We start from the raw sequence: 21451 nt of genomic DNA, 5'->3' as shown, positions 1-21451 counted from the left end.
CATGGGTCTGGGACCTGCCCCTGACTGTGGTGGTTCCTAGCCAGCCCCAGGCTGTATGGGGAAGTCTGCATGTTCAGCCTGGAGTTGGCTGGGGACTGCCTGAAACAGGACAGTACTTAGCCACCTCCAGGCTGCATGTGCATGGGAACTGTCCCCATGCAGGCAGCTCCCAATTGTGATCATGGATTGGGGACTGGGGAGCTTGTTCCATCTCCTTTGCAAGTCTTAATCCCTTAGTGGATTTAGGAGTATGTACAGTCCATTGAATTGTATGAACAGAACAGGATTAAAGCAGTATCTCTCCGGAGGGAAAAAAAGCAGGAAGACATTTTGCACTTGTTCTTTAACCTCATTTACCCTAGCCTCAGCATCTTCTTTCCTGTATTTTGATATCACTACTTTTCTAGTATGTGTTTTAAAGTATTTTATTTCTTAAGCAACACAAGGAAGATCCTAAATAAACCTATTAATAATTTCTTGCACTTGAATCAGTACTTGCAGACCAAGCAAGTGGACACTGCCCTGGAGGGAAGGAACATGGGTTGTGTCCCCTGCCCACATTATTTTTTTAAGCATTTCCAATTAACTAGTCATGTACTACAGCATTTTGGGAACTGGTGCCAAAACACATAGCTCCTTTGTTCCCTCTTAGGATAGTTACCACTTCAGAGGAACCATGCTGCCTCCTACTTGTTCTCCTTCTCAGCCCCAAAATCTTGCATTTTTGGATGTCTAGTGCAGTGGTCTTCAAACTTTTTTGATCACACACCCTTATAGGTAAAAATTTTTGAGCATGCACTCCAATATATGTAATTTATTTATTTATAAATTATATAACGGTACAAAAAACCTTTTGCTCTCACTAAAAAAATATATTATTTTTCTTCCCGCACCCCAATGCATTGTTTTGCGCACCCCACTTCGGAGACCACTGGTCTAGTGAACCAACTTCAACAGCAGCAGTGGAAGCTATATCCTACTTAACCAATTGCCTGATGGCTTATACATTGTCTGGGAAAGTTAAAGGTTTGGATTCAAATCCTTTTGGGGTGATGGAGAGGGAATAGGGCCCAGGTTTTAAAGAAATATCTTCTTTATTGGGTAAAAGGTGGACAGTATACCAACATCATGACCTTCATGATATAAAAAGAGAATTCTTTTCACCTTTACTTCTGGACCCATGGTGCTTGCACTTTTAGCTGTTCAGTGAATTAACATTAACAGGAAAGTGAAAGCTATGCTCTCCTAGTGTATTTTGTAACTTACTGGTTAAGGTAATCTTTCTGGAAGTGGCACTTCTGGATTCAAACCCTCTCAGTCGGGGCAGGTGAGCTAGAATCCATTTTGCTCATATTTTGAATGCTCTGTCCATTAGATCAGTGTTTCCCAACTGTGCTGCTGAATTTTGCAAAAGACACACAAATGAATGAATACATGAACACTCTGTCTGTAATGCTTTTGGGATGTATGGCTTCTGCCAGAGCAAGGCTCCAACCAGTCCTATGCAACACTTTGCCCCTGCTCTGTGGGGCGGTGGGTGGCAATGGCGGCCAAATTATATGTTGGGGGCAGGGGTGGCATGCCACAATTTTTTTATTTAAGTGTGCTGTGGGATGGAAAAGGTTGGGAAATGCTGCATTAGATTATTGGGCAAAAGGTGGACATGAATTCTTCTGAGGAAAAGTCAATGTTGTCAGTATCAGTTAGGCATGGTTTTTGTTCACCTAATATTGGGGCTGTTGCAGGGTTGTCTATGGAGTTTGTCCACTTTCAGTGAATGATTTGAATCACAAAGGAGATCAGGCAGGAGTGAGACATATATCTGAATGGTTGAGAGCTTGAATGAATATGCTTTGTGAATGCTGAATTCTAAAATGGAGGCTCATATTGCATATCATTTTGCTGGATAAGTCATACATCCATTCTGAGGGCTTAGGTGACTAATGTGTGCGTAATGAGACAATCTGAGTCTTGCCTGTAAACAGTAACAGTTTCAAGCTAGTGAGACATATTCTGTTATAGATAACATGAATAATTCCTATGATATTAATAAAGTTACATACACAGAGTAGGTTAGCACCTATTCTAGTTTGCTTTATAAAACTAATAAATACAAGAATAATTTATTAGTATGAAAACATATTTTATTAGTGTAAAAACAAATTTTTAGTAATGCTTCCAAAGAAGAGACAACGCTTACATCCAGAATTGTACATGGAAATTTTATTTTCAATTTTCATTTGTTTAAATTGCTTATCATACATAATTAACCTTATAATTCCATAAATTTAAATGGTCAAACTAGACACATTAGACACTAATACAGGCCTGGAATAGGAGTTAATGAGAAAGAAGTTATAAATATGCATTTAAATACAACATAATGCAGTGTGTAAGCATTTTTACAGTGTTAATATACAGTATGAACATTTTGCTGGGTCAAAAAAGCTTGTTAAGTATCATCAGAGACGTTGATCATCAGCCTAAACATCTTTGGAACATGAATAGCACCTCTAGCTAATAAATGATTGTCCAAAAATTTCTAGCCAATATAGTCAAGTAAAAAAATGTACAGCACTGCAAAATAATAAGAAAACAAAACACAGGTGTTAGTCAATATGAATGGCTACTGCATGTTGGATTATTGCATAGCAATACCAAATTCTGTTGATAGATTGCAGAATAGGAGAATTTTCAAAGTAGGTCATGTGTGTAGTTTAGACCAGTGTCACATTTCTGAAAGGATATTGGTGTAAGTGCTTGTTGCATACTACTTTGAAAGTTCCCTGCATAGTCTTCCTGATGAACATTTCCCTTGGGTCATGTACAGACTTTTTTGTGTATTGTGTACCCGCAGGGAGATTAAAAATATATATATTAAAAGTGTGAAAGGATAAGGAGTCAGCATGACATTGGCTTAATGTCAATAACTATTAAGATAATTTTTCTAAAATCCCAATATTTGCCCAGTTGTTTTAAGGTGCTGTTTCTCTAGGGACATAAGCTGAGTCAATTTCCATTCATTTCAAAGGAACAAAATGGCCCCCAGCACTTCATAGGTTCAGGCCAAGTAGTTAAAATATGGTAGATGAAATCACAGTAAAAAACTGGCACTTGTTCAAAGATCTTCCATATAGTATTTCTACAGTCAAAAAAGAAAATAAAACAAAACACAATGTCGCTTTTTACAACCTAACAGCAGTTAAAATACCCAGTGACATTTTAGGCCACATTGATCATCTGAGGCACGGTAGAAACACCAATGTTGTATAATATTGCAATTCTCTGTTTGGCTGAATTTCTAATATAAATAAAACTAGCAGGAATTGAAAAATAATAAAATATACTCTTATAGAAAAAAGTCAATTTTTTTCATTTGTTGAAATCCTTTTTCATCCGTTTACAGATATGTTTTATTTATCAAGCACAGTATGTAACCCACCATATATATATATAATATATATATATAAGGAAATAAAACACATTACCAGTAGATATGAATAACAAAGAATTACAATCTGCTGAAGGAAGGTTTGAAAAGAATTAGATAAATTTCCTTTGGATTGAAACAAGATTTGTTCAGGTACTTATTTAGATATATCTTTTGTATTTAATAATCTACATTCATCATTAGAATTTTCAGTATTTACAGATTACACATTGTGCGTAAATTCAGGGACTGATTCATTTGGAAACTTATGCAGGCACAACCTAACTTGCCAATTGTCATAAAACTTGTTTTCATTAGTTGCATATGTGCTGTACCCCTGAGGACTGTTGTAGATAATTGGTAGATAGCGTAGACAGTAAACTTGGGGTGATATCCTGACCTTTTTTAAGTCAATGAAACTTAAAAACTTTGCCATTACCTTTAATGGGGTCGAGGATTTCACCCTTGAGGTCTGATAAAGCCCTTTGAAGTGAATTGGTTTATTATATTGGCTTCAATGGACTTGTAACAGGCCCTAGAGTGGGCAGAACAGAGATGCAGACTGAAAATAAGTATGATCTTGGAGAAAAAGTCTTTACTATTACATGCAAAATACTACATAGTGCATCCATGACTTCCTGATTATTTCTTCCTCCCTACCCAGAAAACAAAACAAACATCAACTTCTTTATTATTAAATTAGGAAGCATTGGTTTTAAGACTACAAAACACACTGATTCACTGTAACATTTTCCTTTGAGAAATGTGTAATACATGTGTACCACTTAACAAGTTTTCATGACAAGATTCCCACTCTCCCAGAAAGTATTAAGCTATAGTATTTCTGATACAAAGGTTAGTAAGACACTGGATGTGGAAATCATAGAAATCATATAATAGAAAAGTAGGGTTGGAAGGGAGCTCAGGAGATCATCTAGTCCCTGCTTAAAGCAGGATCATCCCCAACTAGATCATCTCAGCCAAAGATTTGTCTAGCTGGGTTTTGAAAACCTCCAAGGATGGAGCTTCCACCACCCCTCTGGGTAACTTGTTCCAGTGTTTTACTACCCTCCTAGTGAGAAAATCCTTCCTAATAGCCAACGTAAACTTCCTTTGATGCAACTTGAGACCATTGCTCCTTGTTCTGTTATCTGTCACCGCTGAGAATGGTTTAGCTCCATCCTCTTTGGAACCCTCTTTGGGTAGTTGAAGGCTGCTATTAAAACCCCACTCTTCTCTTCTCTAGACTAAATAAGCCCAGGTCTCTCAACCTCTCCTCATAAGTCATGTAACTCAGCCTCCTCACCATTTTTGTTGCCCTCCACTGCACTGTCCAATTTTTCCACATTCTCTGTGCAGTGGGGTGCCCAAAACTGAACACAGTGCTCCAGATGTGGCCTCACCAGTGCTGAATACAGAGGAATAATAATTTCCCTTGACCTACTGACAACACACCTACCAAGGCAGCCCAGTATGCCGTTAGCCTTCTTGGCAACAAGGTCACATTGATGGCTCATATTCAATGTATTGTCCAATGTAACCCCCAAGTCCTTTTCTGCAGAGCTGGTGCCCAGCCAGTCAGCCCTCAGTCTGTACTGGTGCATGGGGTTGTTCTGTCCTAAATGTAGGACTTGGCACTTGTCCTTGTTGAACCTCATGAGATTCCTTTTGGCCCAATCCTCCAATTTGTCTAGGTCACTATGAAACCTAGCCCTAACCTCCAGTTTATCTAGTGTTCCCCCCAGCTTAGTGTTATGTGCAAACTTGCTGAGGGTGCACTTTATGCTATCTTCCAGGTTGTTGATGAAGACATTGAGCGAAGCCAGCTCCAAGACCGAGCCCTGGAGCATTCCACCTGATACCAGCTGTCAACTAGACAAGGAGTAATTGATTACTAGTCTCTAGGCCCAATGTTTCAACCATTTTTCTGTCCACCTTACAGTCTATTCATCCAGCCCACATTTCCTTTAGCTTGCCTGTGAAAATGTTGTGGCAAAGTGTATCAAAAGCCTTGCTAAAATCAAGATGACAGATAGTAGCTCTGCAATCACATAAGCAAACTCCCTCAGTACCCTTGGTACTAAATGTGGAAATGATACCACGGTGATTATTAAAGTTAAGGTTTGTGTAAAATTCACACCAGTCAAGGGGCTGGTGGTCAACAAGGCTATGCCAGTTGACACAAACCAGCACTCTGGCACCTATATATGCAAAAATGTTCTAAAGACTGAGTGAAATATTTAAGATTTCTAACAAAGTTTACACCTTCTGCCACTATATTTTTCCTAACTGCCTTGTGTTGTTGTTCTGAACTTCTCTTAACTATAATTAAGAGGTAGATGGTAGAAAAAAAAACAAAGTGTATTGAACTTCAAAAAAAAATGTGTTTTTTCTACCTTTTTATGCAAAGATTAGGCAGAAGGTGTGTCTATAAATGGTAAATATACTTTATGTACATAGACCAATATCAAAACTAAAGAAAAAGACCACAGAGAACAAGGTTATTAAAATTGAAATATCTTCAGCTGTAACCAATAATATATATATGTGTGTGCGTTTTGTGTGTGTGTATACACACACACACACACCTGAATAGAAATAGAAAAATAGTTATTTATAGAGAAACTAGCAAAAGTTGCCTTAATTCTACTTTGGTACTAGGCAACCCATCAGTGGGCATGTCTACATGTGCAATTAAACTGAACTAATAAAATCCAGTGCAATTTGAACTGAATTAAACTAATCCTGATGTAATTGTATACATATGGATTTAAGAGCAGTAATTTACTTTGTCACCGGACAGTACCTGTGTCTGATGGGACTATCCAATGGCACTGTACATTAGTCTACACTGGCCCAGTTGCAATGTACATGTAGACCATGACACTTTACTGCACAGTAAATTAGTCTATTAAGCACTAAAGTGAACATGTAGATGCACCTAGTTTCACTAATAGCAAGCTTGTTTAAAAACAGCTACCACAGGTATTATTTACTGAAACCCTGATATGAGCATCAAGACAGAGATAGAACTGATAACTATGTTGATGTACACAGCTTGTTATTTATCTGAATATTAGTTATTTCTACGCCAAAACTCGGGGGTGTCACAGAGACTGTGGTAGGTTGAGAAAGATCCAAAACACTTAACAAAAATCACAATAGAAGATGCACTGTTTCTATTGAGTTACATCAAGAACAAGAGGAAGAAACATAAGAAGGAATTAAAGTTTCAAAGGGGAAGAATAAATGGATGTGATAAATACACTTAAAAGAAAATAAGGACAGTGTAAACTACAATACTTCAACTTTTCTTCTGTAAAAGCAAAGCAAAAGAACAAGAGACTACCACCATCAGTCACATTTAGGCTCAGTTCTAATGATGCTCTACTCTTGTCTGCAAACTTAGACTTATTTCTCTTTATTGTGAGGAGGATCATATCTTCTTGTGTCTTCTGAGTCAGTACTATGAGTACTTCTAAGATATGTTATGCAATGCAGTGATCAGCTATCATGTAGCTTTTATCTAGCAGCCTGGTTTAAACTAGTACTTCTGGATAAATATTCAGGTGTTTAGTCCACACTGTGTTCTGTATAGTAAGAGGTACACTGCTAGTAATATATAAACTACCTAGTTATAAATTGATTTGAGTATGACCACACAAACTCCAGTTACTATAGTATAGACATGATTGCCTTGTAGTTAAGACAAGTAACACGGAAGATGAATGAAAATACTGCAGAAAGTCAAGATAAATTTATTCATGACATTTAAAAAAGCAATGAGCTGCTGTGAAAAGGCAGAGAAAGTGAAATGGGTTTTAGGTTCTGCAACATGTTGGCCATCTCATCATGCTATTGCACAAAAGGGTGCATGTTCAATCTTTATCTAATCTGTTCTATATAATACCATCTTGTAATAGCATCTTAGAGGAAAGAGAAGACAACCACTGATTGATTACATGTGACCTGCTAATATAAAGGAACCCTTTAATGAATCTACTGAAAGCACTGAATGATTTTCGTACAATGACATATTATCAATCCTTTTCAAAAGGTAAAAGAATCATGATTTTCTCCTGTTTTTCCATCACCCCCTGATCCTATGCATCTCTGGAGATCACATGCACAAAAATATAAATCTAATTCAAATAATATTACTTCAGTCAATATTCCATGTTTGCTGCTTTATGAGGTCACCATATACAATTGCATGTTAAATATTTGGAACTAACTTGCCCCTGCTGAAGCTACTGTGAATTATTATTCAATTCCTGAGGAGCAGGAACTGACTTATATTAAGATGTAGACAAACTCTTTAATCCACACTGAAAAACAGGAGAATAGAAAGAGGTTCAGAATGGGCAGAGACTTTTTATGAGATCCTGGCCCTTTTGTAGTTTATAGGAATTTTGCTATTGACTTACATGGAACTAGGATTTCACCCTGAAAAAGTGACTCCAGGTGTTCCCTCAAAGTAATGAACAAGTCTTACTCTTTTCATAGAAGACACAGCAGGGAGGAGGTTGTTGTGATTCTAACTCCATGTTTATTGAACAGCATATCAGTGAAAACATTTATCCAGGAAGTAGGAGACAAGGAACAATTCCCTAAAGCTAAATTTTGCATAAGTGTGTAAGTGGCCTTAGATGTTTAAATATGCCCATCCTGCTTGACTCCCTCAACACTGTTAATACAAAAGGTGAATGGGTTTTCTTCCTCCTGACTTTTTCTCCCATAACTCTCAAGAGTAAGATGATAGCATGTTACAGAAGTAAATGCAGTAATGGATTGTCAGGTACTGGAGCAGGGTGGAAAAGAATTATACTTAAATGTCTAAGTCCACTTGGATACTTAAGAGATAAAACAGCAGGTGATAGGCTCTAAAAGACACTGAGAACGTTTTTAAAAGGTGCTGATATAACTACTTGAGAAAGAAGTTACTTTGCAGTATAAGGATGATCAAGGTAGCCCACAAGCCTAGTTGTACCCATTTTAATATTTTGCAGTTTAGTATAGCCTGATGAACTGGCTGAGAGTGACAATTTCATAGAAATGAGAATGATTTCCTTTTCATTTATTTAAAAATAAGTGTTAGCACACATTGCATGAAAGACAGCAACTTTGAATTCCAGACATTTTTTACAGAGGAATGATCCTCACCTGCAGCATTCAGTAATGCGAGATTTGGAGTTATTGATTTAACTTGCTTTCTAGTTTAAGGGAAAAATAAAAGAGGTATAAGAAAATGTTTCATTTGACTCCATTAGTTGACATTTTATATTGCTTCTGGTGCCTGCTACATCATTTTATCTTGTTCTATGATTTACAGTTGTGTGTTGGTGAGTCATAGGAAGCCAGATTTTTCAAGCCCACTATTTTAGAGCTTTATCGGCAGCAGATGAAAGAATAGTAACTCTTCTGAGGGATCTGTTTCTATAAACTTTGATCTCCTTTAGGATAATAACATAATTTTTGTCACTGGTGGTCAACATTGTCTAAGCCCTCAAGGAACTTTGTTTCTTCCATTTCTTTCCTGTGCTGCAGTATTGAACAGGTAAGTTGCCTTTTGTAGCTCTTGAGGCCTTCTTCATTTTTTTTCCCTTTAGATCCTCTTATTTATCCCATAGCAACATTCAGTAGACAAAATAAAAAATTTGTCTCCTATAGTGCTCTATCATGTATTTTTAACTAAGCTCTTTTGTGCAGAGATAAACAATCACTTAGATTCTTGCCTCTCTAGCTGTGCCTCAACCTCCCTATTTAATCCTTTTGTTTATAACCTGTGCCTTTCTACCACATGCTGTTGAAAGATGCTCCTGTTCAATACTTTTTACCCAACATCTTCAATTCATCTTTCTTAATACATTACTGAGGGTTTGATTATGCTGTGGTCACACAGGGGTCTGAATAGGCGCACATGGTGTCTGCTATCTCATTCTCTCTCTCTGTCACCGGACAGTGCCCTTCCAGATCGTGGTTCTAAGGCTGTGCACCCAATATACTTCTAAACAGAATTGACATGGTGAAATCAGAACCTTGACTCCCCTCTTCTTTGTGCTTCTTTCCTTCCTGAAACAAGGGAGGGAGGTATGATTGTGTACTGTAGTGGACTACCCCTTAACACAGGGTTGAACTTAAGTCTTGGTCAGGTTGTATTGAATAACCATAAATGTTTCCTCTCCAAATTGTTGTGTTTGTATTGCACATGAGATTACTACAAAATTTAGACTTTTCTCAAAATTGTCTGGTTTTGCTGCAGGATCATTGGTACAGTATAAATGTTTATTTCTGCACTGCATTAGTGATGGACTCATATGTTTCCTTGTGTAAAAAGTGCCAAGGTCTGGAAAAAGTATTTATGGTATTGTTTTTGGCAATACATTGTATGTAATCAAACAACAAAAAACAAATGCAAACAAAAAGCAAAACAAAAACCTTGATGAACATAATGTTATTGAGCATGCGTACTGATGCATCTTCCTTAAATATTCTCATATACCTGTTTAATTTCATAGTTTTTTCCTTACTTGAGGTATTGGCATGTCATTTTAGACTTAATATAGCACATGTTTTAGAGGTACGAAAATGGGCTCAAATGAATTGCAAGACCTTGTCTTTTCCTGAACTAAGTGTGTGTATGTATCCTGCATAAACAGTGCATAAATATTTTATGAATCAGGCCCTTAATTTTCACAATTTCAGATGCAATTATAAACAGGTGCCCTCCTCCAAAATGAAAAGCACCTTCTGTTTCTTGCTCCTAAATAAAACATAAGCATTTTCATTTAACCCCTTCATCTTTTGAAACTTCTGCAAGCATGGAATTAACTTTCACTATTAAATTTCTAAACTATGGAATTATAGTTAGATGCTGTGACGTACAACTGTAGCCTTGGTTTGTATTCTTGCTCTTTCTTAAGAAAAAAAAACTACGTATATCAAACAAGAATGATTATGCAATATTGTAGAGAAAGGACTGTATGAAAAGGTATACCAAGGACAACAGCAATGCAGAGTTCTACAGAATGAACTGCCAGCATGCCTCAACCTTTTTAGAAGGTTTAGTTCTTGGCGCCTCTGCTCATAAAGCCATAAAAAGAAAGATGTTAGTTCATGAAAAAATGCTTTAGGTGCGTAGGTAGGAATTGTCATGAGGTTACTTGTCCAAAAGGACCTGGAATTAGATCTTAAAACTTCTTTCACATAAGCCATCAAACAACTATCAGAGGATAATGACTTTCTGCCAATACATGCAAGGATCTGATTTAAAGTAATTACCAGCAACTGACTGATTCAAGCCCACAAAAGTCAATGGAAAGAGCCCTTTTATCTTCCATGGACACTGAATCAGGTGCCTAGAGGGGAAAAAAAACTTCCCCTGTCCCTGAACCATTTAGTTCTTCTGCTTGACTTATTTTAAATGTGGGTACACGAATGAAACAATCAGAACTCTTAAAAGCTATGTACCACTTATATGCTGAACTTAATTTAAAATAATTTTTATTTGAATACTAACAGATTTTAAGCTACTTTGAATTAATGACTGTACTGTGTATTTCAAAATAAATATCTACATAGGTAATTAGCTATCTCATGAAGGAAAGAAAGATGGTTATCTATTATCATGAAACTATTTATTGCATTTTAGCAGTGTTTTTTGTCCTCTGGCAAAGATCAATGCACAGATAATACAACATTTTGATCTACATTTCAAAAGGGCAAAAAGTTTCCTGTGTACTTTATTTAGGTAATTTGTCATTAGGTTTCTTTTGCTTGTCAGCTATTAATGCATGAGCTGATATTGTTCTTTAATATAATCATCAAAATAGGATGTGGGGAGAAGTCAACAGGCATCAGTGATAGTCTGAAAATGAAGACAAGATGTCTTCTCAAACAAGGCTAAACAGAGATGTTCTTTTGAAACAAGATAATTGTTTCAAAGACTTCTGAAAGACTTCTGAAAGTCTATCTTACTTGACCCTTCTGCATAGTCACAGTTAGAGTGGATGTATTTTCTCACTTGCCTGGATTCACTAACTCTGTAACCTCAATTGTTGAGTCATAAAACAACAAACAAAAAAACCACAAAACAAAACCGGTAGATGATTATATTAGTGGAATCTTGCCATTAGCAAAATCCTGTTCTCACCCCATATTGTGACTAATCATTTTTACTACAAAACCTGGCCTGTATCTTGAAGAAATACTTCTAATGCAAGTCATAGACATTGATGTTTGAGCAATATTTCATATTAAATATTAGTTTCCCTTTCCGAAGGATCATCAAGAGCTTTGTTATCTCTGTTGGCAGGCTCTTCATTCTCATTGTTGGTCAAAGGTTCTGCTTCCTTGGAATCAGCATTCTTTAATGCTTTTTGTTTTTCCTCTTCTATCTTCTTTTCCTTTGCCAACAGCCTGTAGTTAATGGCATTACCAATAAACAGCCAGATACTTGCCACAATCACAATCACTCCACAGACAAAGTACATGTATTGATATTCACCAGTTACATCCACTAACCAACCTGAAAGACAAAAAAAAAAAGACAAGGGTAAGTTTTGAGAAAAAGAATAGTTTATACTGTAACTCTAACCGTAGATGTCTCCATTTGAAGTTAAGTTTTAAATATGGCACAGGAAAGTACTCTTAGGGTTTCTACATGTGCTTTTATGCATGCTTAAACTTAATGCACACTTGCCTAATGCGTATTAAGGTGATTTAGGAGTGTGTCTACACATGCACATGCTAAGGCGCATTAATGCGGCACCTTAGCACATCTACACGTGTGTTAAGGTGCTTTAGTTATTTGTGCCTAAATCTGCTTTGGCAGGTCTCAAATTTAGGTGCAAATAAACTAAAACCACAATTTTTAAGGGGTATTAAGGGTGTGCAAGTGTATACTTGCATCCTTAATGCCCCTTAAAAATGGCTAAAGCACCTTAAATCAGTACGTGTAGATTGTTCTAGATTATTGTTCTAGGTTATTTTCAATGACAGATGTACATTGCGTCTCTAAAAGTTTATTTCAGTATAACCATTGGTTATTATTAAATTCATCATCCCTAGTAGAACAGTTGAAAGACTTAACGGAGACCCTAGTAAGCAGTGGTAGAACTCAGACTTTTCTCCATGTCCTTTCACAGCATCTGATGAAGTGAGTTTCAGCCCATGAAAGCTTGTGCTCTCTTTCGATATATGTTATTTATTTAATCTATAAAGGTACATATCCACCCTGCCTTCTGACTGACTTGAGAATAGCATGGCTAAAATTATCTCTCTCAGAATTCAGACCTGTCATTTTTTTTCCATCTAATATTTTCCTCCTGTTGCTTTGGAATGACTGCCGTTGGGACTGTTTACAGGCATTAGGCTGGAATCTTCTCAAGCTGCTGTCACTGTGCATCAGTAGTAATATCTTTTACTGGCCCAACTGTATAGTTGGGAGACACAGGAGACAAGCTTTGAGTACAGCAGAATGACTATTCCCTCTTGATGTTGAGTGACCTGAGGTAGGGCATGCATGCATGGAAGCTTGTCTGACATCTCTCCCAAATATGCAGTTGACCAACAAAAGATATTACACTCCCCTCTTCCCCCCCACCAAAATGGCTACCTTTGTGACATTTTTAGTTCCCTCATTTCATTTTTCATTTCCCACACTGCAAAATTTCATTTCCAACATGGCAAACCACACAAGCACATACTCAGAGCATGTGGTGGGCCAGTACGGGACACTCCTGCATTGAGCCACCCACCTCACTGCGCCCAACCACCTTCCAGGCTCCAAGTGCCTCCCTAGGGGTGCGTTGTGTCCAGCTGACCCCCTTCCTGGAGCACACTCGCTAGCCTGGGAGTAAGGTGAGCTGCCACCACCCCGAGAAGGGAAACACAGGCCTAATAGTCCTACAGGCACCTGGGGCACTTCCTCAAATCGGGGGCCAAAAGGGAAAGTCTCCCTTAGTCTGCAGACCTAAGGGGTCTCTTAGGCATAATTTAGATCCACCCCTCAAGAAGTCTCCTACACTGGTCACAAAGGAGAACTTTATTGATTACAGGGGGTAGGGTAAAAATAGGGTACAAGATAGAGCAATATCATAGGAATCCCATAGAGCAAAACAGTCTGGTTGAGGTAGCCTTTTGCTCACACATCTGAGTTACTGCCAGCTATATATCTAATCAGATCTCCAGTAGCTTACTCACAAGTATTATCCAGAGGCTGTTGGAGATTCCCTCTGGAGGCAGGCCATTCCTAGCTCATGAGTTATGGGGGAGAGAGCCAGTTTCAGATGATAAAACTCCTCTCTAAGTCTGAGTTGCCTGCATGGCTGCTGCCCCCTCCTCCTGGGCAGTCTTAATTTATATAGCCCCTGTGACCTCGTTCACCTGGTCCAATGGAGGCCAGCACCTGTTAGCTGTTGGTCAACCAATTTGAAATACATCACTAGCTGCCGGGCAGACTCTAGCCTACCAGGTACAAGCCCCTCACCAGGTAGGTGATACCAGTCATGTAGGCAAAGGGAGCAGGTTTCCCCCCTCCCTCAGGAATGTATCCAGCTCAGGTTACCTAAAGAGATAGGGTAAAGGTTTGTCTCCTCTCCTAGGCCCATCCTAATCAGATTGTCACAGGGCAGAGATTTTGGGGAGAAACAAACTGATATCAATGAGCTTACATGCTTCAAGTTAAATACATTTTTAAATGATTTTGCTGAACTGGGGCCAGTTCAGCAAAATCCATTCCTTCCTTTTTCATGTCCACATGATAAAGTATTTAGTAGAATACACAGATTCACTGGAATTTGACATGGCTGTGCCGTGAGCACTTCTGCTACAGACTCAAGTTCTCAGCCTCTAGGCTTCCAGCCACTCGCCCCAGTGCCCACACTATTACAGCAGGATAGCAAAATCTATCATACTAAAGATTTACCTCGTGTACATGTAATAATTATGAAAAAATAATTAATCTAATGCACTATGACCTGTTGAGGGTAATATGTAATTGTTTGCCTTTATAAGAATTCAAAGTTTTGTACTAAATATATTGAATACCTCAGTCTCTGCATTATGCCTCATGATTACTACTAGAAATATCTGAATATTATTAACAAATTATTGCAAGTATATTATTTATTTATTAGAGAGCAGTAGTTATCATGCTAATCTGAATTTAGGCAGAAGGTAGGCAGGGTAGCACTTTTTAGAATAACTCATTCAGATAAATGTATCTGAATGCCTCTGAATAAGTTCATTTATAATGTGCCATCCTGGTCTGCCTTTTGTTCATTTAGTATTGCAACCAATGTAGGCATCTGCAGTAATATTAATACTTCTTTAAAGATGCCTGTCTAGTAAAATTAGGAAAGAAAATTCATGTTCATTCAAGAGTTCAGTATAATATAGGATCTGAACTAAGACTAAAATTTGAGATGTAATGTGTGCCTGGCTCCACTTTGTTTTCCTCTGTTTAACAAGCAAAATTTAATTATTTATCTTCTATCCCAAATATAACACTTCTTAAAAGCCTGAAAAACAAATGCATGGAAAAATAAATATTTATTACTTCATCACTCTGTTAATATTAAACTTCATTTTTGTACAGGTTATAATAATATTTGAGCAGATTAGATTTGATCAGCTGTACATGCAGTCCTCCCACTAGGTGGTGCAAATTTGTGTTAAAGTAGCATATTGTGTCCCTGACCCTTTCAAATCTAAATGCACATAGTAAAGGATGCACAGGATATTTTAGAATGTCTGTGTAACTACTGAATATTAATGTCAGTGAAATAACACCTCAAAGTTAAAACTGGCCCTCTTTATCCAAAATTAAGAAATATTACTACAGTATAATAATGTCCCCTTTCCTGCAAACACTTATACTAGTATATTTAAATTTAAGCACCTGAATACTCTCATTGCCTCCAATATAATTTCTCATTTGTGTTAATTTGAGCACGTGGGAATGTGTTTGAATGCCTGGTGCTTTTGTACTGTTTAGTTGAAATGCATATATATTTTGAATGTGGGTTATGTATACTCCAGGCCAGTATTCTGTAATTCTGTGGTTTTATATGCATTAACAATTGGTGTAGGATTTTGAAAAGTACCCCCCCCGCAAAAAAAAAAGCCTACCTACGCCTCTTAAAAAACAAAGCCTTGGCTGCTATAATTCTAAAGGTGATTAATGAGTGGTAAAATAGTGCAGGCCAGTGGTCTACTCAATACACTCATGAACAGCTTCAGGGTCCTGTCATGCATGTCCTCATGTTGGGACAACTGATTTTCTTCTTTCTATAAGCTCCATGAGGACTAGCATTCAAACAACATATAGGGACTTTAGTTTCTGTCACCTTTTAAATTTTGATGTGTGTGCATATACTTGTTACTACTGCACAGTAGAGTCACTGTCACTGTTCATTGCTACTGGCCTCAGCATCTTCTGTGGATGTGGCCACTGAGAGCTAACATTATGGTCTTACTATGACAATATAAGATACCTGTATTTCATGTACAGGTATCTGTATGTCTATGAAGGGCACACTGCATATGGAGACACAGTTGTAGGTGTGTATGTGCTGTACATGCACAGGAAATCTATAGACATGCATATAAATCTAAATCTTTGGAATACAAAACCACTTAATTTATTGCAGTGTTACAATTCTAAATGCAAAAGGACAGATCATTAAAATGGTGTGATTCCAATGGCAACATCAATTAATGTGCATGTATACAATATTTTAGATTAGTAATAATATTCAGTTGTTTACAGTGGGCCTAATGGTATTTGAAAGGGGAACAACAAAAGATTCCTTACCTCCAAGAGGTGGACCGATAAGAACCGGGCAGCACTCCACAATTGTGACAAGTCCCACGGCACTGGAAAACCTGGCAGCACCAACAAGGTCCATCAGCGTCTCAAAAAGAACACTGCTAACCATTCCAAAAGCAAACCCAAAAAATACAGCATATATCACCAGGCCAGTGTAGTTTGATGCCAGTGGGCACATGATATGACAGACACCATTGTACAAGACAGCAAAACTAAAGAAATACTGGATTTTTGGCCGGATGAATTTGGAGTTTGCCAAAAGTCCCATTGAAGGCCTAGCAAACATGTCTACAAAAGCTAAGATAGACAACAAAAAAGCTGCAGAATATTCATCAATTCCCTTATGCTTGGCATAAGGAGCCAAGAATACTATTGGGGCAAAGAAACCAATAAACATAATAACATTTCCTGACAAATAAATTAGAAATCCTCTGTGTTTGAAAAGGGATATATCTAAATATTTATTCAGAGTTTGCCAGAAAGCCTTCTTCTTGTTGTTTTTGTGCAATGTAGAGTCTCCTGCCCCTTTTTCAACATCTTTTTTCACAGGAGGGACTGGTTTTGGTCCAACTGGTCTCATAAGTGACCCAGCCACGCAGCAGTTCAGCAGAAGTCCTCCCAGAATAAGAAAGCTTCCTTTCCAGCCAAATAAATTAAAGAGAAATTGATTGAGAGGTGCCAACGTGCTTAGGAATACAGGACTTCCAGCCATAGCTAGTCCATTAGCAATGGGACGCTTCTTGTAAAAATACTTGCCAATCATAGTCAAGGCAGGCTGCAGGTTGAAAGCTAAACCCAGACCTAAGGAGCAAATAGAACATAGCTTTATTGTGCATAATAGACACAAAACCCTTCACTATAATATATTTTATTCAAAAAAAGCTATCATATCATTCAACAAGTTTGAATGAAGAGAAAAAAAAATCAGTATCAGAGAATGAATTATAGTTTCATTGCTTTCCAGAAGGTTTACTGTCCATGGAATGTCTGGCCTGATGAAAATGTCATGCATTTGAAAGCATGTCTAACTTTATTTCAACTATGCAGTTGGTGCAATAAATGCTTCTCGCATTATTCCTGGACCATTACGACTACAACATCATTCTAACACTACACTAGAGTTTTGACATTTTCCTGTACTGCACTGGAATAAAAGCGAAAACTAGTAATTTTTGAGCAATGATATAGACAAAGGAGTAACAGAGGAAAAATGGTATCAAAACCTTGACTATACCATTTTTATCTTACTAAGCTGTAATATAGTTTCCTCTTTGTTCACTTCACAAACGTTTTAAAATATCATCTAATCTAAAAAAATTAGCAGCTTAATTTTACGGGTATAATCCTCTCTTTTTTTTATCTCTATCCTTATTTGGAGTTGAATGTGTAAGCAAAGTAAGGTTTAAAATTGTTAATAATTACTAATAAATTTGCAGCATGAAATCCGTGGTCAAGGAGGAGCTGAACTGTTATAAAATATGGGGAAGGCTATACAGGCTTCTGTATACAGCAGGGGAGGGCCTGGTCAGGATGGAGCTAAACACTCCCACTTACTTGTGTCCACAAGCATGCTCTGAACCTGGCAATAAAGCGGTGGGGCTGCTCTGAATTCACTGTTAAGCCCTTAGGACCTTGTCACACATTACACTTAGCACCTGCTAATTTTAACTGGTGTTAACATTAGCATGTGCTTTGAGCACTTGTATGTTAAGGGTTAATACTCCCTCTAACCTGCCCTACTTTGATCTGCCCTTAGAGGGCTGCTGGACAGTCGGTGCAGGGCTAGAAGCCAAGTTGGCTCTGTGCCTGCACAGCTCACCTGCTCTCAGGGGCAGGGTAGGTGTCCCAGATTGCAGGCAGCTGGGGGCTGGCAGGATCTCAGCAGCCATGCCAGCCCCTGTCTGTCCTGACTGGGTCCCTGCTGCTCCCCACATTTCCAGATCTAGCCTCCCTGTCAGCTTGGATCAAGCTGGCTGCTGTTCCCTCTACTCCCCACCCCTGGCGCTCCTCTCCTGCCCCTCAGTCCTACCACTCTGCCTCCCAGCCCTTGCAGCTCACTCCTGCAAAAATAAAATAAATAAATATATATATATATATATTTTTGCAGGAGCGAGCACTCTATTTCAGAGCACTTATATATATATATTTGTGGGCCTAAAAGAACTTGTATCTTTATTAGGTATCTTCTAGTCTCTCTGCTACTGAGTTCAAACTACGTTATGATTAGGAGCTAAAGTGATCAATGCAAAATCCAATAGAAATAACTATACTAAGAGTCGTCACAAGGCAATCAATTTTAAAGTGCAGCACAGTTTGGAACATATATATTGCATTTACTGAATAAAATAATAGTATGTTTCTGAAATATCCTAAGAAATAATTTAATATCCCAGAAAGTCATTCAAAGAAACATACTTCAGGATAAATAGAATGAATTAGATGGAGTGTCTTATCTGTGTTTGTAGTATGCCTAGCACAACAACACTCTTGTCTATGTCTAGGGCACCTATTCTGTACAATGATATTATAAACATTAAATATAGTGATAGTAAATTCTGAACAAGTTACTTACCTCCAACAACACCTATACATATGTAAAGTTCCAGAACACTATTGCAGAAAGAGGATACAATCATTCCAAATGAACACAATATGCCTCCTGCTATCATTACCGGCCGGCTACCATATTTGTTCACCAAGACGCTGCTTATGGGACCTGATGGCAAGAAATGAACAAATTTTCAGTCACGTTGTTATACATATATTTGCAGTTAGGAATGCGTAGATGTCTTCACTGCAGGCATGATGGGCAAATATTTATGTGCTTGAAGTTAGAGTCATAGTCATGTGTCACAGACGCATGGCTTTGATAAATATTTCAGTCATGAATCTGGATCAAAGGATGTAAGACATGAATGATACAAGCTTGCTTATTACCATTCTCAGGAAACAAAAATGATCCCACTCAAAGGAACACTTGGGAAGGCAAGGAACACTGGGACAGGCCAGGTTTGGGGAGGATCCATGAAAAGAAAGAAGGATGTCTTCAGCTGTGTGACCCACGTGCAGCAAGCTCTTTGAGCTCACCGGCTTGTTGCTGTGGGATCCTGCTGGAGGCATAGATTTAAAGCAACGCCAGAGCCCAGCAGGTCAATGTCATCACCACTCATCCACACTTTTCTCCTGATGCTGAATTCAGAGGAGGTTTGGGGGTGATGAATAACAGCAGCATTCAACACCTGGGCTCTGGAATCTTGTCAAAGTGATGACTATGACAGAAGCTTGCACCAGCATTGTGGTGAATTCACTGCTCATGGGTCGCACCCCTTAAGGGGTGTGGCCACAGCCTCCTCACCCCCATCCTGGATATTTTGATCAGTCAGGCCCATACTGTGAAGTCCAGCTCAGGATTTGAAATAGAAGGAAGAAAACTATTGCTATTGCAGCAGAAGAGATTTTTAAAAGAATCCGATAATAATGTAATTTAATAGTACGGAAACTTTGGGGAATTTTATAGTTGCCTGTTAACTTGTGTAGGATACTTTTAGTATGTCAGTGGGATCACATGCCTACTTAAAGTTAGGCATGCGCTCAAGAATCTTGTTTAATCAGAGTATAAATCAGAGTATAAATTAAACACAAGTGAAGCTTGACTTGTTCTGAAGATGAGTGATAATAGGCAGCATTAATAGCACTAATGAATATAATAGGTAGACTGTGTTGACTAACAAAGTCTAAGGCACGGTTCAGTGTCATTACACTAAGGTCCCCTGTACACATTATAACTATTGCACGGTTACCTTGTTAATTGCGCAATAAATTTAGACTGGCGACACGTTCAAATGAACTATTGAGCATTAAAATGATCCCACTAGCTGTAAAGATATTGCTCGAAAATGTGTAATAACTTTATAGCTAGTTTCTATCCAGCTTTAATTTGCATGTGTAGTCTACCACTGAGAGAACACAGGTGCTGCAGTCTCCCAGCCAGTGTAATCTCCCTGCTGTGGGGTGCTTCACACAGCTGTAGGGGCTTGAGAGGCGCACAGCTGATGAGGCTCTTGGTCCAAGTTGCACAGCTGGGACAGAGTCCCACACCTGATGGGGCTCTCAGTCCCAGCAGTGCCACACAGGCAGCCAAGACCAAGACTTCCACACCTGAGGGACTCTTGGTCCTTGCTATGCATGGGCCCCATGACTGGGAAGCCCCTCAACAAAGGGAGGCTCCCAGCCATGGGACCCTGCTTCTTGCTGATGCAGGGGAAGCCTAGGATTGGGCTCCTCCTGTACTGGCAATAGGGCATAATTGGATCTAACATGTGATCTCACAATCATGTCTCCTGCAATGCACTTATAGAATGGCAGGAGGCATAATTTTGTGTGAATCACACATTAGATCTAATCACACCTTTACCTGCACATATAAAGGGGCCCTATAACCTATAAACTTGAAAATATAGCTACAGCTCTGGTCTTTAGTTTCAAGAATAATTTAATTTATAGTGTAATTATGTTAATATCAAACAAGTAGACACTAGGCATCTAAACATAATGTACACTTACAAGTCCTTTAAATGAATAGGCGGTATCACACGTACTAAGTGCTATCAGAGCACTTTAAGGATGTAACACAACTTCTGATTCTATTATATCTGGTCCTAATCAGAATTACCAGTCTAGGTTTTGTAAGCATGACATTCACTATGTTTAAACAGAAAAACAAAAGGGAACAAATGCAAACTGATGTTTAAAAGTGGAGCTACAAGAGACACCAGCAATAAAATGAAATGTCAAGTACTGCATTTGGTTTTACTGCAAATCATTTTGGCTCTTACACTATATTTGCTCCATAATAGTGACATAAATTAATGTCAGAATATCCGTTATAAGAAAAAAGAAGGCTCAACAAACTTGAAAACCTATGTTCTTTGCAATATGTTGTTGTTTGAGCTCCGATATTGACCTGCCCTAAATCTTTTACTGTTAGTAATGGGTTAATAGCAAAAGTCTCCATGGTATACTATACCGTCTTTTGTATAAGCATAACTGTTCATTGAATACAGTGGATTGTCTACTTAAAAATCAATTTATATGTCCATTAGTTTGGTTACACAAAATAAAATCTGGATACTTAACACAAGGTTTCAAGCACAGTTATACAGAGTCAAGAGGTTTAGCTGACAGGACAT

At 38.2% G+C, this 21451-nt stretch overlaps 1 protein-coding gene across 3 annotated transcripts in view; it reads right to left on the bottom strand.

Moving 5' to 3' along the window:
• Nucleotides 1–2206: 2206 nt before the first annotated feature.
• Nucleotides 2207–21451, bottom strand: part of SLC16A7 (solute carrier family 16 member 7) — a 165071-nt gene continuing 145826 nt past the window's right edge. For all 3 annotated transcript variants that reach the window (XM_090042416.1, XM_090042417.1, XM_090042415.1), the window contains 3 exons: nt 18835–18978; nt 16248–17063; nt 2207–11957 (listed from right to left, as the gene is read on the bottom strand). In XM_090042416.1, coding sequence (XP_089898542.1) covers nt 11686–11957; nt 16248–17063; nt 18835–18978 — 1232 coding nt within the window. In that variant the 3' untranslated portion in view covers nt 2207–11685. The remainder of the gene's footprint in view (nt 11958–16247; nt 17064–18834; nt 18979–21451) is intronic.

Source organism: Crocodylus siamensis, chromosome 4 (genome assembly GCF_052110815.1).
Source record: "Crocodylus siamensis isolate JL-2025a chromosome 4, ASM5211081v1, whole genome shotgun sequence".
In the NCBI taxonomy this organism is placed as follows: domain Eukaryota; kingdom Metazoa; phylum Chordata; order Crocodylia; family Crocodylidae; genus Crocodylus; species Crocodylus siamensis.
The sequence above is the reverse complement of the archived record's forward strand: the minus strand, read 5'-3'. Positions and strand labels throughout refer to the sequence as shown.